Source organism: Poecilia formosa, unplaced genomic scaffold (assembly GCF_000485575.1).
Source record: "Poecilia formosa unplaced genomic scaffold, Poecilia_formosa-5.1.2 Scaffold647, whole genome shotgun sequence".
NCBI classification, from domain to species: Eukaryota; Metazoa; Chordata; class Actinopteri; order Cyprinodontiformes; family Poeciliidae; genus Poecilia; species Poecilia formosa.
The window spans coordinates 63,173-76,704 of record NW_006800586.1 but is presented as its reverse complement, the minus strand read 5'-3'; the positions used below and the strand labels follow the sequence as shown (position 1 = coordinate 76,704).

Genomic DNA, 13,532 nt, shown 5'->3' with positions numbered 1-13,532 from the left:
TGTGTGTATGTATATATATATATATATATATATATATATATGTATATATGTATATGGTTTGTTTTTTTTAAAGCCGGATTCCAAGCGTCTCTGTTGCTCTGAGCATTTCACTAGCAGAGCAGGTTTATTCCTAAAGGATAGGATAAGTTAATAGATAGATTTATAGCTTATGCATTTAGAGCCGGCAGCGCGAGGACAATAACACAGCTGGCGCCTCTGCGATTTGCCTCGCGCTGCCGCTGCTTTACCTCACTTTACCTCAGCGGGATCACGCACGCCTCTTTTCACTCGAACTGGATCAAATCAATGTAACTGTCCATACAGACTGACCTCAATGGATATTTACATCGACTTAATGTCAGGAATTATGTCTCTTTGGAGAAATGAAGGTAAGAGTTTAAAACCCGCCGCGTTAGCTCTGGTTGCGCAGCTCAATGTGAACCGCAGGAATAACTTGTAACGAATTCAGAGGTGCGTTGAGTGAGCGGTGAAAATGATTTATTTTTGTGAACAAATAATTATATGTGGCGTTTACATCTCAACACTCTGCCCAGCATGTGGTTCTGTCTTCCCTGCAAAGTTTATGCATGTGGTTCCGGTTGACCGAAAAGTTAGCGGTTAATGAACCAGCGCCCGGTGAGGAGCTTTCGCGCTCTTCTCGTTGTCATGCTTCACACTGGTTTTATATCATTTTATTACTAGTAGTAGTATTTTTCCGGTGACACAATGCATCAAACCATATCAGATGCTTTGTCCACTTAGTCAAACAGAGTTAATGTGCACAAGCGGAGATCTGAAAATCACAGTTTCTGTGACTCTTATTAAAAACTCAACAGACATGAAATGTTAGTGCTACTAAAATCACATTAGCAGCATTGAATTACATCTCCCGTTTGTTGCGCATCTCTCTGCAGTGCAGCGGGTTTAACTCACCATGCAGGGCCGGTCCAAGGCTGTATGAGGCCAGTGGCGCAACTGCACATTATATAAACAATTTAAAATCTTTTAATTTATGTTTGCTGAAACCATTAAATCAAACTTGGCAGCATTGATCATCTCAATAAACAAATGTTACATTTATATATATGTGATCTGTGTTAAAATATTAGCATTTATGGGGCCCCTGAAGCCCTGGGGGTCCTGATGGAGCTGCTGACTTGATTTGGATTAAACAGAAGTGCAAATTATGGATATTCATTTTAATTGGATTTTTTGATTTGTTGTTTTTAAGACTAGCTCTGGGTTTAGATAGAATTTCACTGGCGTTTTCCCGCACCATATAATTAGTAATAATTTTACATTTCCTGTCAACTTGACATATTTTAATAAAAAAAACATGGTGGCCCCAACCACCGGGCTTAGCAAGTTTTCTGTGGGAAACCCTGGACTTGTGCAATAAAAACTTTGAAACTGTAAATAGGAGAATAAACAAGACCTCACACAGTGAGGCAGCGTGCATATTTGACTTTAATTCAAGAATTGAGGTCATTAAGATGTCAGTTTTACCTAGGTTATTATACCTATTTATTTCTTTGCCTATCAGAATCCCTTATTCTCAGTTTTGTGAGTGGGACAAACTGATATACCGTTTTATTTGGACAGGACAGAAACCCAGAATTAAATACAGTACTGTTATGATTACATTAGAAAAACGGGGTTTGTCACTCTCAAATCTCACAGCTCAACTTAAAACAGTAGCACAGTGGTGTGATTGTACTTGCAAGGATAGATGGAAAGAATTGGATAGCAAGTGTGGAAATATTCCAGTAGAAGCTCTGATTGGGATCAGAATCTTGCAGCAGCATGCCAAATAAAATTAGATCTACTGGTTTCATTTACTCTATTGACCTACGAGTTCACAAATGGGCCTCCTTAGAGTCTGATTTTACCTCCAACCAATAAGACTCCAGTTTTAAAAACTGGTCAAAGAAAGGAATAACCATATATTTATCTAGGATACTAGATAAAAATACATTAACAAGCTTCCAAACACTAAATCAAAATTATGATTTAGAAAGAGGGACTTCTGGGTGCTGTGGTGGCACAGGGGCAAAACACAACCCACATATGGAGGTCTTAGTCCTCATGGTGGTAGTCGCAGGTTCGTTTCCCGGCCTAACAACATTTGTCGCATGTCTTCCCCCTCTCTCATTACCCTCTTTCCTGTCAGACTACTTTCAAATAAAGGCCACTAGAGCCAACAAAACCTAAAAAAGGGACTTCTTTAGATATTTGCAATTCAGACAATGTCCTTTTTTGAACATACTGAAAGAGTTTATCTCAGAGTCAACGAGATAATTCAGAGCCTCTCAAACTTACTCCAAGCCTGGCATAGCCACCGAACTCCAACCTCTATTAGGGATTGTTGAGAACCAAAGCAACATCAACAGATTATGTTAGGAAAAGATGGGAAAAAATGTTGGATACACAAGATCCAATGGGACAATATGTGTGAATCCACTGCTTCAACCTCCTCCTCAAACTGTTGGCAAGGGTTCAGCTGGAAAAATGTGTTATGTTTTGGGTTTTTTTAACACCAAAGCAGCAGTTTTATAAAAACCCCAAAGCATCTTAATGTTGGAGGGACTGCGGGGACACAGTGGCAAATCATCCCCACATTTTCTGGTCCTGGAATAAGATCAAGACTTATTGGAATGATATTTTGGGAAAAATCGAGTCAATTTTGGCTCTTAAACTCCAATAACCCACCATGTTGTTGTTGCTTGGAGCCATTCCTGAAGGACTGAACAAGTGTGTGAATTATATCTTTATTGTTACTAAGACTATAACAAATGTATGAATGGTTCCTAGGAAAATTCAAATCAAATGTTGTGTTTTTTAAGTTCTTTAAGGACTTTGATTTAAAGACTTTGATTTCTTTGCAGGACTTTGATAATACTGTTATTATCAAAGTCCTGCAGCTGATCATTTGATTCTGACATGTGAAAAAAGTATTTTTTTAATTTGTAAAACTAATACCAACTATAACTTTGCAATACTCTCAATATTCCTAATTTTAGCACAGTGTAGTGAAGAGTTACTATAACATTACGACTTTATTCTTGTACAACTTTACTCATATTTAAAACACAAACCAAAAAAACGCTTAGTCTGGCCCTACTCCATCATAAGCAAGTAACTAAATAACTAGCTCCCAGAAAAAGGCCAGGAAATAGACAAAGCCTACCTTTTAACAGCTAATGCAAAGTGTTATGGTGTTCTGCTGACAAGCTGAAATATAAACAATATTGCTGCAAATTTTGCACAAAAGAAAACTCAATACCTTGTGAAAAACAATAAGTTTGAAAAAGCTGAGAAGTAATCAATGTTTACAGTTTTAAAAAAAGTTTCTAAAACCACACATCCAGTGACTCATTTGCACTTTCTCTCTTCCAAATTGAGTAGTCTTGATTAAATGTTACTGATTGGCTTAATAAACTGAACAGGGAAATTGTTTTGAAACTGAGAACAATGAAACAACTGTTTCGGTAATCAGGTCATATAATGCCATTGGTTTGCACAGATAAATTATTAAATATCAGATTTGCAGTAGTATTTCAATTTGGGAGAGGGAAGGACACTGGGGGGGTTGTGAATTTTTTTTTATGATTCCTACGGCGGGCATGACAGAAAATAATTGAGAAACACTGTAGAGTAACTTGAGCAGTTTCAGATTTTTCCACAGTGCCTCATAACTGCTTAATTAAAAGAAAAACAAAGGTGTGAAGTGAAGAAACTAATACAAAAGCTCAAGAGGAAACTATGAACAACAAATGTAAAGGTCACATCACTCTCTTTTCAGTATTTCAGATTTTTAAAATAAAAAACTAACAATTATTGATATAGACCATAACTCTTTTTTGCTTATTAATCCATTATATTATGATATGGGTTTTGGTAATATTGGCCAGACCTAGATTGGACAAATTTCCTAAAACCGCATACAAACTCAAATTCTAATTCTAATTCTAAAAATACACCTTTAGTATCCTGATATTACCATCTGCTCACCTTTCAGGACCCAGTGCTGTTTTCCGGATCTTTGAGAATGAACCTGGACCCCTTTGACTCCTATTCTGATGAGGAAATATGGAGGGCTTTGGAGTTTTCCCATCTCAAGAACTTTGTCTCTAGCCTAACCAACAAACTCAGCCATGAGTGTAGTGAAGGAGGAGAAAACCTTAGGTATGAAACCCTTCTTGTCTTTTTTTCTAATTATTTGATGTTTGACCTCCTGGGTGGAGTAGCTCCCATCTGAAAGGTCTTGACTATATGGCATTACAATGTGATGTACTGTAATACTTCAGTATATTTTATAAGTATATAAAATATATCTATGCATAAAATAGTGCATAATTATAACATCCATGACAACACATTTCTCCAAGTGGGGAATGCTTTTTTTATTTACCTGTTTGACTATGTTGCCCTAACACATTAATATGCTCAGATTTAATTCATTCCATTGTTTCTCTGGTTTGTTGTGTGAGTTGCTAAACCCCTCCCGTCTAACTCCTTCACTGAGAAGTTTAATTGACTGAAGTGGTAAGCCCCCTCAAAATAACTTCCTATTTTGAAAGGTTAAGATGTAAATAACAATTTACCCCTCCAGTACTTTTGCAGAGTATAATCCACCTCAGAATTGATAAGCTCTTTTTGCACTGCAGGGCCTGGCCCAGCCGACCTGGTCCTATTGTACACGAGCCTGCATCCATTAACCCTTGATAACCATAGATGATAAGTTCAAAAGCCTGAAGGTAGTACTCACCAATCATTTGTCACGAAACAGGAATTGAATATAATTCCTTTGTGAAAGGTTGGTTTTTGACCTAACTTTAAAAACTTACTTCTGGACTTATGTTGAATTACTGAACTGTAGACCATTTGGAAGATTTGCCAAGTGCATCGCCTAGTGGACATGTGCATAAAAGGTCTGAGAGTGTTTACGACGGCAATAGGTGGCAGTGCCGGAGATCCTGCGGTTGCTGCAAAAGGGTTCATGGGTAGTACAGATCACCATAACAATCGAGTGACAACCGAGCTGACATGGCAGATTACGTTTAAGTACCAGGATTCTACAGTGGCTGACAGGTGTAAATGAACTGCAAAAAGGTGTATGATGCACACTTCAAAACGTGCAAATGCAAAAAAAAAATGCTGCAACCTCAAACATATTTCTGCAATCACAAACAAAATGCTCCACTCACATAAATTCTACAATAACAAATAAAACACTTCAATTACGAAAAAATGGAGCAAGGGGTAGAAATGTTGCAAATAGTAAAAACAACTGCAAACTCGCTCCACAAAACGGAAGTGCTTCAGACCAATAGGGGGAGTCGAACAAATAACAAATCATATTGGACCAGACCCGCAGTAAAAACAAGAAGTGTAAGCATTAAATGGAAGTGAGTACACTTAGTGTTGCAGTACTTGAGACCAGTCTTGATACCACTTTTTGATGGTCTTAGCCTTGTCTCGGACTCAGCTGCATTTGGTCTCAGTCTCGGACATTGAGGACTCAGGATTTTATTTCAAGACCAGTCAAGATCACAACTGTAAAAATATCAGTAACTTGCCAGCACATTGTCCAGTTTGTCAACATCCTTGTTTCCATTGGATGCAAAACATACCTGTTCAAATCCAAGCAATAACGTGACTTTTTGTTACTGCTGTCAGGCACTCCACTGTCTTGGGGGATAAATTCCCCTACATACACAGGGGAATTGTTCTGCCATAATCCAAGAGCACACATACAGTCTGAAAGTAGGATTTCATGTGTTTTGTTCTCAAAACTTATAATACTTTTGATTATATTTTTATTTTGAAAGCAGGACTTCATGTCTTCTTCTCTAAACTCTGTGAATAAAGTCTGCAATATAGTGATGTGACATTCACAAACTAGTCAATTCTTCTGAACGGCTCTTTACTATGAAGGATAGGACTGGAATCTCACTCACTTTGTTTTTGTGATTGTTCAAAATACCCTTATATATAGTTTAAGTTTGGTGTTGACTATTACTCTTTGTATTATGTGTTTTCTGTTCAGCGTTACTTTTGTCCCTTAAGGCATACTGTAGTTAGGGCAGTGATGACGTCAACACCTTGCCGTAGCCAACGTTGCTGGTGTCTGGTGGGGGAGTTTGGGTAACCGAGCCGCTGTGCTAATACGTGGGAAAGACCACAAGATATGTGTTCTCCGTAAGAGTGTGCGTCATTGAGATGTAAGTTGCAATATTCGAGTGTTTACTGCAGCTAAATGAGTGATTTGAAGTTTATTTGTTTGCTATTATTTCACCTGTTGCTAAGTCCGAGCTATCTGGTACGTGTGTGTTGTAGAGAGTTGTGTTGAACATACATATCTATTCTCAGTGGAGCAGAGGCATGGTTATTAGTTAACTGTGGAGTTAACTTGCCTTAGTTTGCTTAGTAATATTGATTTAGAGGTTTCCTTCTTAGTTTATCTAAGGTATAATGGCATGGTGTAATATGTAATGATAGGACACCTTGAACTTATTTTCTGTATTTTGTTTATTCTAGGAAACCACACACACCTTCATTTAGACACACATTTATGCCCATCCATGTTCATTGGATTAATATCTGTGGTACAGTTTGGAATACAGAACAGTTAAAGGATCCTGCCTCGTGTCTTCATTAAACATCTGGTGCACCTCATCCAAACATCTGGTCCTGAGCTGAATCCTGGCATGAGTGGTGTTCTGGCCGACACTCCAGGTTGAGAGCGGTGACAAACCTGAACAGCGCCTAACAGTCCTTCAACTTAGAACAAACTCACTTACAGTGATGCTCTGTGCACACTGCAGTGCTATTATTATTCTACTTTATTAAAAATATATGTTTATGTATTTATCGAATACATAAAATACAAGAAAATAATATAACACAGAGTGCATGCTCCTTGCTCTTTGATTATTTTCGTCACCTGTCATCTGTTCTACCTGGTTTCATGCAGCGGAAGACAGAGTGAGACAGTCATGGTGTGCTCCTTTTGCTTTGCTTGGTTATTTCTTGCTTGTTGCTCCTTGGAAAATGTTCACAGTTGAGCGTTGTTTACCATTAGTGCATTGACATGATTGTTTAGTGGTGCAGTTGTTAGGGGCAATATGAGACTTCTGCAGACTGTGGGGGAAAAAAGTGTTTGAATTGATAGAATTTATTTCAGCTCTAAGTATTTAATATCTGGGTGATTTTATGAGAATGTGGATTGTTCAGATCAATTTGAGAAGCAATTTTGATCATGTTCCACATTTTATTTTGTCATGTAGCACAGGTCTTGGTCTCGACTTGGTCTTGACTTGGTCTCGGACCTTAAAAGTCAAGGTCTCGTCTCGGTCTCTATGCACTCTGGTCTTGGTCTTGATTTGGTCTCGGGTTAGGTGGTCTAGTGTTGCACACTAGACCACACTAGTGTTGCACACTAGACCACCAACAATAGTGAGTACACTATTAATATGTCAAAAAAAAGTTGTTTTAAGATGTTTTTAGGTGAGAAAATAGTCCTCATACACTATATTACCAAAAGTATTCTCTCACCTGCCTTGACTCACATATGAGCTTAAATGATATCCCATTCCTAATCAATAGGGTTCAATGACGTTGGTCCACCTTTTGCTGCGAGAACAGCTTCATCTCTCCTGGGAAGGCTGTCCACAAGGTTTAGGAGTGTTTATGGGGATTTTTGACCATTCCTCCAGAAGCGCATTTGTGAGGTCACATACTGATGTTAGACAAGAAGGCCTAGCTCTCATTCTCCCCTCTAATTTATCCCAAAGGTGTTCTTTTGGGTTGAGGTGAGGACTCTGGGCAGGTCAGTCAAGTTCATCCACCCCAGACTCTGCCATCCATGTCTTTATGGACCTTGCCTTGTGCGCAGATGGACAATCATGTTGGAAGAGAAAAGGGCCAGCTCCAAACTGTTCCCACAAAGTTGGGAGCATGGATTTGTCCAGAATGTCTTGGTATGCTGAAATATTCAGAGTTCCTTTCAGTGGAACTAAGGGGCCAAGTCCAGCTTCTGAAAAACAACCCCACACCATAATCCCCCCTCCACCAAACCAGTGTGCCACAATTGTGCTACCACTTGGCACAATGCAGTCAGACAAGTACTGTTCTCCTGGCAACTGTCAAACCGAAATTGGATCAGATTGCCAGAAGGAGAAGCGCAGTTTGTCACAGAGAATGTGCCTCCACTGATCTAGAGTCTGGTAGCGGTGTGTTTTACATCACTGCATCCGATGCTTTGCATTGCACTTGGTGATGTATGACTTGGATGCAGCTGCTCAATCATGGAAAACCATTCTGTGAAACTCTCTGCATACTGTCCTTGAGCTAATCTGAAGGCCATGTGAAGTTTAGAAGTCTGTAATTATTGACTGCAGAAAGTTCCTCTTCCCTCTTCGCAATATGTGCTTCGGCATCCGCTGACCCCGCTTCGTCAGTTTACATGGCCACTTCATGGCTGAGTTGCTGTCGTTCCCAAACACTTTCATTTTCTTATAATGCACCTGACAGTTGACTCTGGAGCATTTAAGAGCGAGGAAATGTCACGACTGGATTTGTTGCACAGGTGGCATCCTATCACAATTCCACGCTGGAATTCACTGAGCTCCTCAGAGCGACCCATTCTTTCACAAATGTTTGTCACCTGTGGCCATGGAAGTGATTCCGATAATTTGGATGGGTGAGCAAATACTTCTGCCAATATAGTGTAGCTTCATCTATCCACTCAGTTCATCAAAAATGAGGCTTCTCTGAAATCTGCTCAAGAGTTTTAGGAGCAGCATAGCTCCGCTAACAGGCAATTGCTCGGCAGTTGTAGGCTTAGCAGGTGGGTGGATCATGTCTTCCCCGTTAAACGCACCTTGATCTCAGCAAGTCAATCTGTCGGTTCCCACTGTTAGTTATCTGTTCATATCACACTTTCAGTGTGACATGAAGTCTAAATCTCTTGCTCTTGATGAAGGCGGACACTTTTTTCCTCTGCTCCCTCTCTGCCCTTGTCTGCCCTGCTTGCTCTGTTTTTTGTCCTGTCTTTTTCTATATTTTTGGAGCCTTTCTTTGCACATCATTCAAATCTACAAATTATGGATCTGGTCAACTGATCTCTCAATGCAATTGATCAAATTTTCGATGAGAAGTCTGGCCACAGGAGAGCCTCTTGTCCTGCGGGGACACACCTGGCGGGATTCACCCTGGATTTATTTGTGATGACAGGATCTCTGCTGTTTGGTGCTTGTGGATCCCTGGCTTATCGACAAATTTGTGACGGACTTGGCTGAACTACCAAACACTCAGATTGTTGGTGTGGACAGAGACGAGGACTCTAAAACTCATTAACGGGATGGAATCGACCTTGTAGAAGTTGCTAGTTTCGGCTCAGTGGAATGACCAAACTAATTTGGATAATTGGGAACTGAGATGTATCGGAGAGACTTTAGGGAAGATTGAAATTTATAATCTTCCCGACCTAAGACATTCTGTATCTGAACTGGCTTTCCCCGTGTGGCCTTGGAAGGGCTGCATATTTCCAATCTCCTTGAAGATATGTAAACATAACGCTCCTTCCCACCTCACCCCCTCCTGTATCCTTGGAGCTGTGGAGCTGAGTGCTCCCAAGGACATTCCTCGATAAACAACACCTCTATTGGACTTGCCAGGAGCCTCAGCCACCTGGTTTCATGGCGCTGTGACGCAGTGGTGGAGAAAGTACTCAAAAAATGTACTTAAGTAAAAGTACAAATACACAGACAACAATGTACTCAAGTAAAAATAAAAGTACCACATTAACATTTTACTTAAGTAAAAGTAAAAAAGTACTGGCTTTTAAAAATACTTAAGTATTAAAAGTAAAAGTTCTTGCTGAATGCATTATCTAATCGCTAATATCATTAAGTGAACCGATCGTATTTAATTTTAATACATGAGAAATGTGCCATTTTAATGAACAATGCCACAAATAAAGCATGTTGTGTTTACTCTGTAACATAGTTTAGACTTAGATATCTGATTCTATGCATCATAATTTCAGGGATGGAAACATCTTGTCTCCTGTCCTAACAGCATGAACTTCACTTTTTTTTTGCCACAAGTGGCATTTATTTTGAAAGAAGTCCAACTGAAAGGGTGGTCAAAAATAGGTAAAAAATGTTCCACTTCTCAGTTATGTTCTACTTTCTCTGTCACATAAAACTATTGAAATAAATAGACACTTGTTTTAATTTGATGAAATGTGAGAACAGGTAAGGGTGTGTGGATGTTTACATGTCACTGTAACTGGGACCCCATTCTAATTGACGGTGAGCTCAACCAGCTGAATTCTGTGCCTGTTTTCATGTGTGTATCCCCTTAGCGTGGGCCAGAGGCAGCTGCTGTGCCTTGCCAGAGCTCTGCTTAGGAAGACTAAAGTCCTGGTGTTGGATGAGGCCACCGCTGCTGTAGACATGGAGACAGACAACTTGATCCAATCTACTATCCGCTCACAGTTTGACGACTGCACTGTTCTGACAATAGCACATCGCCTTAACACCATCATGGACTATACAAGGTTTGATGCATACCACTTGCACTATTTTAAAAGGCTTCAGCTTGATGTGTACATTTTTGTGTTATAAGAAACTGTACCAAACCTAAAAATAAATCCTGTGGGTTGTTTTCTGTATGCTGAATTGACAGTACAGTATAAAACGGCATATTTTACTTAAGTCACAAATTCGATGACCCAAATCTATTTTAAGAAGTAGACCCTCAACAATGCTAAGGTTAACTAAAATGTAAAATCTAATCTATAGCATGGGGAGTATCATTATAATGTCGATTAACAATGACTTACTCCATTCTGCATAATAACATGACTTTTAGGGTTGCCACCTTTCAGAAATCAAAATAAGGGACCCCCACCACGGCGCGTCACCCGACTCTCATGGGATGGGATGGCTGCTGCAGTGTTAGATAATATTTTATGGCAGTGTTTTTTGTCTTTAAAAAGTGATCATAGAGCAATCATTCATGCATTGAGGTTGGTTAGAGTACCCCAAAACTGTACTCTAATCAGAGTAGTATACTTTAAATACGTTTAATTAAGCAAGTGTAAAAAGTATTTGGTAAACCACTGAGTAACTGATCATAACACCTGATTTAATATTCAAAATGTGTCCTCAAACAACTAAACGTATAAAAGTTATGTGAACATTCTGATATTTTACAGAGTATTACCAAAATATTTATATAAATAAGGAGTTAGGTTTGGAGGCTGATTCTAGACCAAATTTACCACAGGGGCCAGGATAGTCTGTTTTTCCATGGCAACACTTGAAAAAGAATGAAGACAAAAAAATCAAAACAGAGCAATATTTCATCATTTGATATATTAAGTGAGCCAAAGAGCCACTTGCGTCTCCAGAAATACAGGTTCCAGATCCCTGGCAGATGGAAAGTGTGATCCTATCTCCATACAGCAGCTAAAAGTGCAGCACTATAATTTTTAATTCATCGTTAAAGTAAAATTGTGACAGTTAAAAAAAATCCACCACTGAGTATTAACACAAGACATTTATTTAGTATAACTTCTTTGGTTTGCCGTTGGCCCCCGTCTAGAACTGCCCCTGGGCTGCAGGTCTGTGGTGCATAAATGATCACTGAACAATGAATTCATAAAATATATTAACATTTCAAAATAAAACAGAAAGCCCTTGCAAACCTTTTAAAGTAGGAAGTATTTATGCATTTACTGTTAATGTATGATTTGTTCTTTAAATGATCTGTATTATTTTGGCTGATATTATTATACATTAAATAAGCAAATAATCAAACCAATACAGTCTACTAAAAGCACAATAAGAAACTTAATCATAGCAAAATGTTACCATATCAGGGTCTGCTGTGTTCCTCTCCTGATCTATTCTGCCTGGTATCACACCGCACGATGGACACTTTCTTTTTTAAATTGCCTGTGTTCATCCTCACTAACATTATTCAGCCTGGGATTTTTTGTCTTCCTTCTCACGTCTGTATCTTTACAAGAGGTTTTACTACTAAGGACGGTGGAGAATCGGATCGAGGATGTTTTAAAAAGACGCGGCTGATAGCAGCTCACAGTGGCTGCATAGTGTCCGTCTCTAGGCAACCGTGACAACAGCGTCGGTCTGTAGCATTCAGGGGGTCCTTTAGCTCCCGCAACGAGAATTTAGCTGACCTTAATATTTCCTGTTTTATTTTGGTCATTATTGTTACACTTAGTAACAATGTGTGTGATAAGCATGTCTATCAGACATTTATAGAAATACGGAACAAATCGTGTCCCGTATTAGTTCAATACAGGACGCGATATTTAACAGCCAAATACGGGACGGTTCCGTATTTTAAGGGACAGGTGGCAACCCTACTGACTTTATAAACTAAAATTAGACAAAATGCTAAGGTAGCACTTGTTGTATCACCAGGATGATGATTGACATTGACTCAATCCATTGAATATGACAAACATGGGTAATAAACCAAAACTTAGCTAAAATGTTTATTTTAGGTACAAGGCTAATATTAGCATGAGCATGCCAAGTTACTAGAATTTCGAATTCAAAAATACTTTATTAATTCCAAAGGGAAATTAAATGTTGTTGTAACTCATTAATTAAGATTATTTAAAGAGTTTTTGTTGTTGTTTTTTTGGCTCTTGTGGCCTTTATTTGAAGGTGCTTTGACAGGAAAGTAGGTAATGAGAGAGGAAAGACATGCGGCAAAGGTCCCCAGGCCGGGAATTGAACCTGAGACGGCTTCATTGAAGACTAAGGCCTCCTTAAGTGGGTTGTGCTTAAACCTTGCACCACCGCAGCCCCCGATTCATAAAAGAGTTATTGAAGATGGTGATGGCTTTTGGCAGGAAAGATTTACTGTAGTGGTCTCTACTGCACTGAATCTGATGAAGCTTCTGACTGAAGATACTCTGCCTTCCCAACACAGTCTTGTGAAAAGGATGGTCATTGTTGTCCATAATTTTATCAATCCTATGAAGAATCCTCCTTTGCATCGTCATCTGCAGAGGTTCGACAGACGTCCTCAGAACCATCCTTCTTTATCAGGTTGTTGAGCCATTTTAGATTCCTGGTTCTGATGCTGCTGCCCCAACAGATGATGGCAGCAGAGATGATGCTCTCAACAACAGACGTATAGAAGATCTTTAACATCTTCCTGCAAACCTTGAAGGATATTAGCTTCCTCAAGAAGTACAGTCTGCTCTGCTCCTTCTTATAGATGCTTCACTGTTGTGTCTCCAGTGCAGTCTGTTGTCAAAGCAAACACAGAGGTATTTATATTCCTAAACCATAACTCCACTTCTCCCATGATGGAAATAGGGTTTGATCTAATCCTGTTCCTCCTGTAATCAACAATCATCATTCCCACACCATAACACAAACATATATATATATGTATATATTAAAAAAAATTCCCCTCTCACCCTCCGTGGGTGGTCTCTTTCATCCTCTGAGCTCGGGTCCTCTACCAGAGGCCTGGGA

At 39.2% G+C, this 13,532-nt stretch overlaps 1 protein-coding gene across 1 annotated transcript in view; it reads left to right on the top strand.

Annotated features, from left to right (window-relative positions):
- The window catches only part of abcc1 (ATP binding cassette subfamily C member 1 (ABCC1 blood group)), a 111,517-nt gene that overhangs the window by 94,398 nt on the left and 3,587 nt on the right, over positions 1–13,532 (top strand). Inside the window, exons 29-30 of the mRNA XM_016666015.1 lie at positions 4,019–4,185; positions 10,373–10,567. Coding sequence (XP_016521501.1) covers positions 4,019–4,185; positions 10,373–10,567 — 362 coding nt within the window. The remainder of the gene's footprint in view (positions 1–4,018; positions 4,186–10,372; positions 10,568–13,532) is intronic.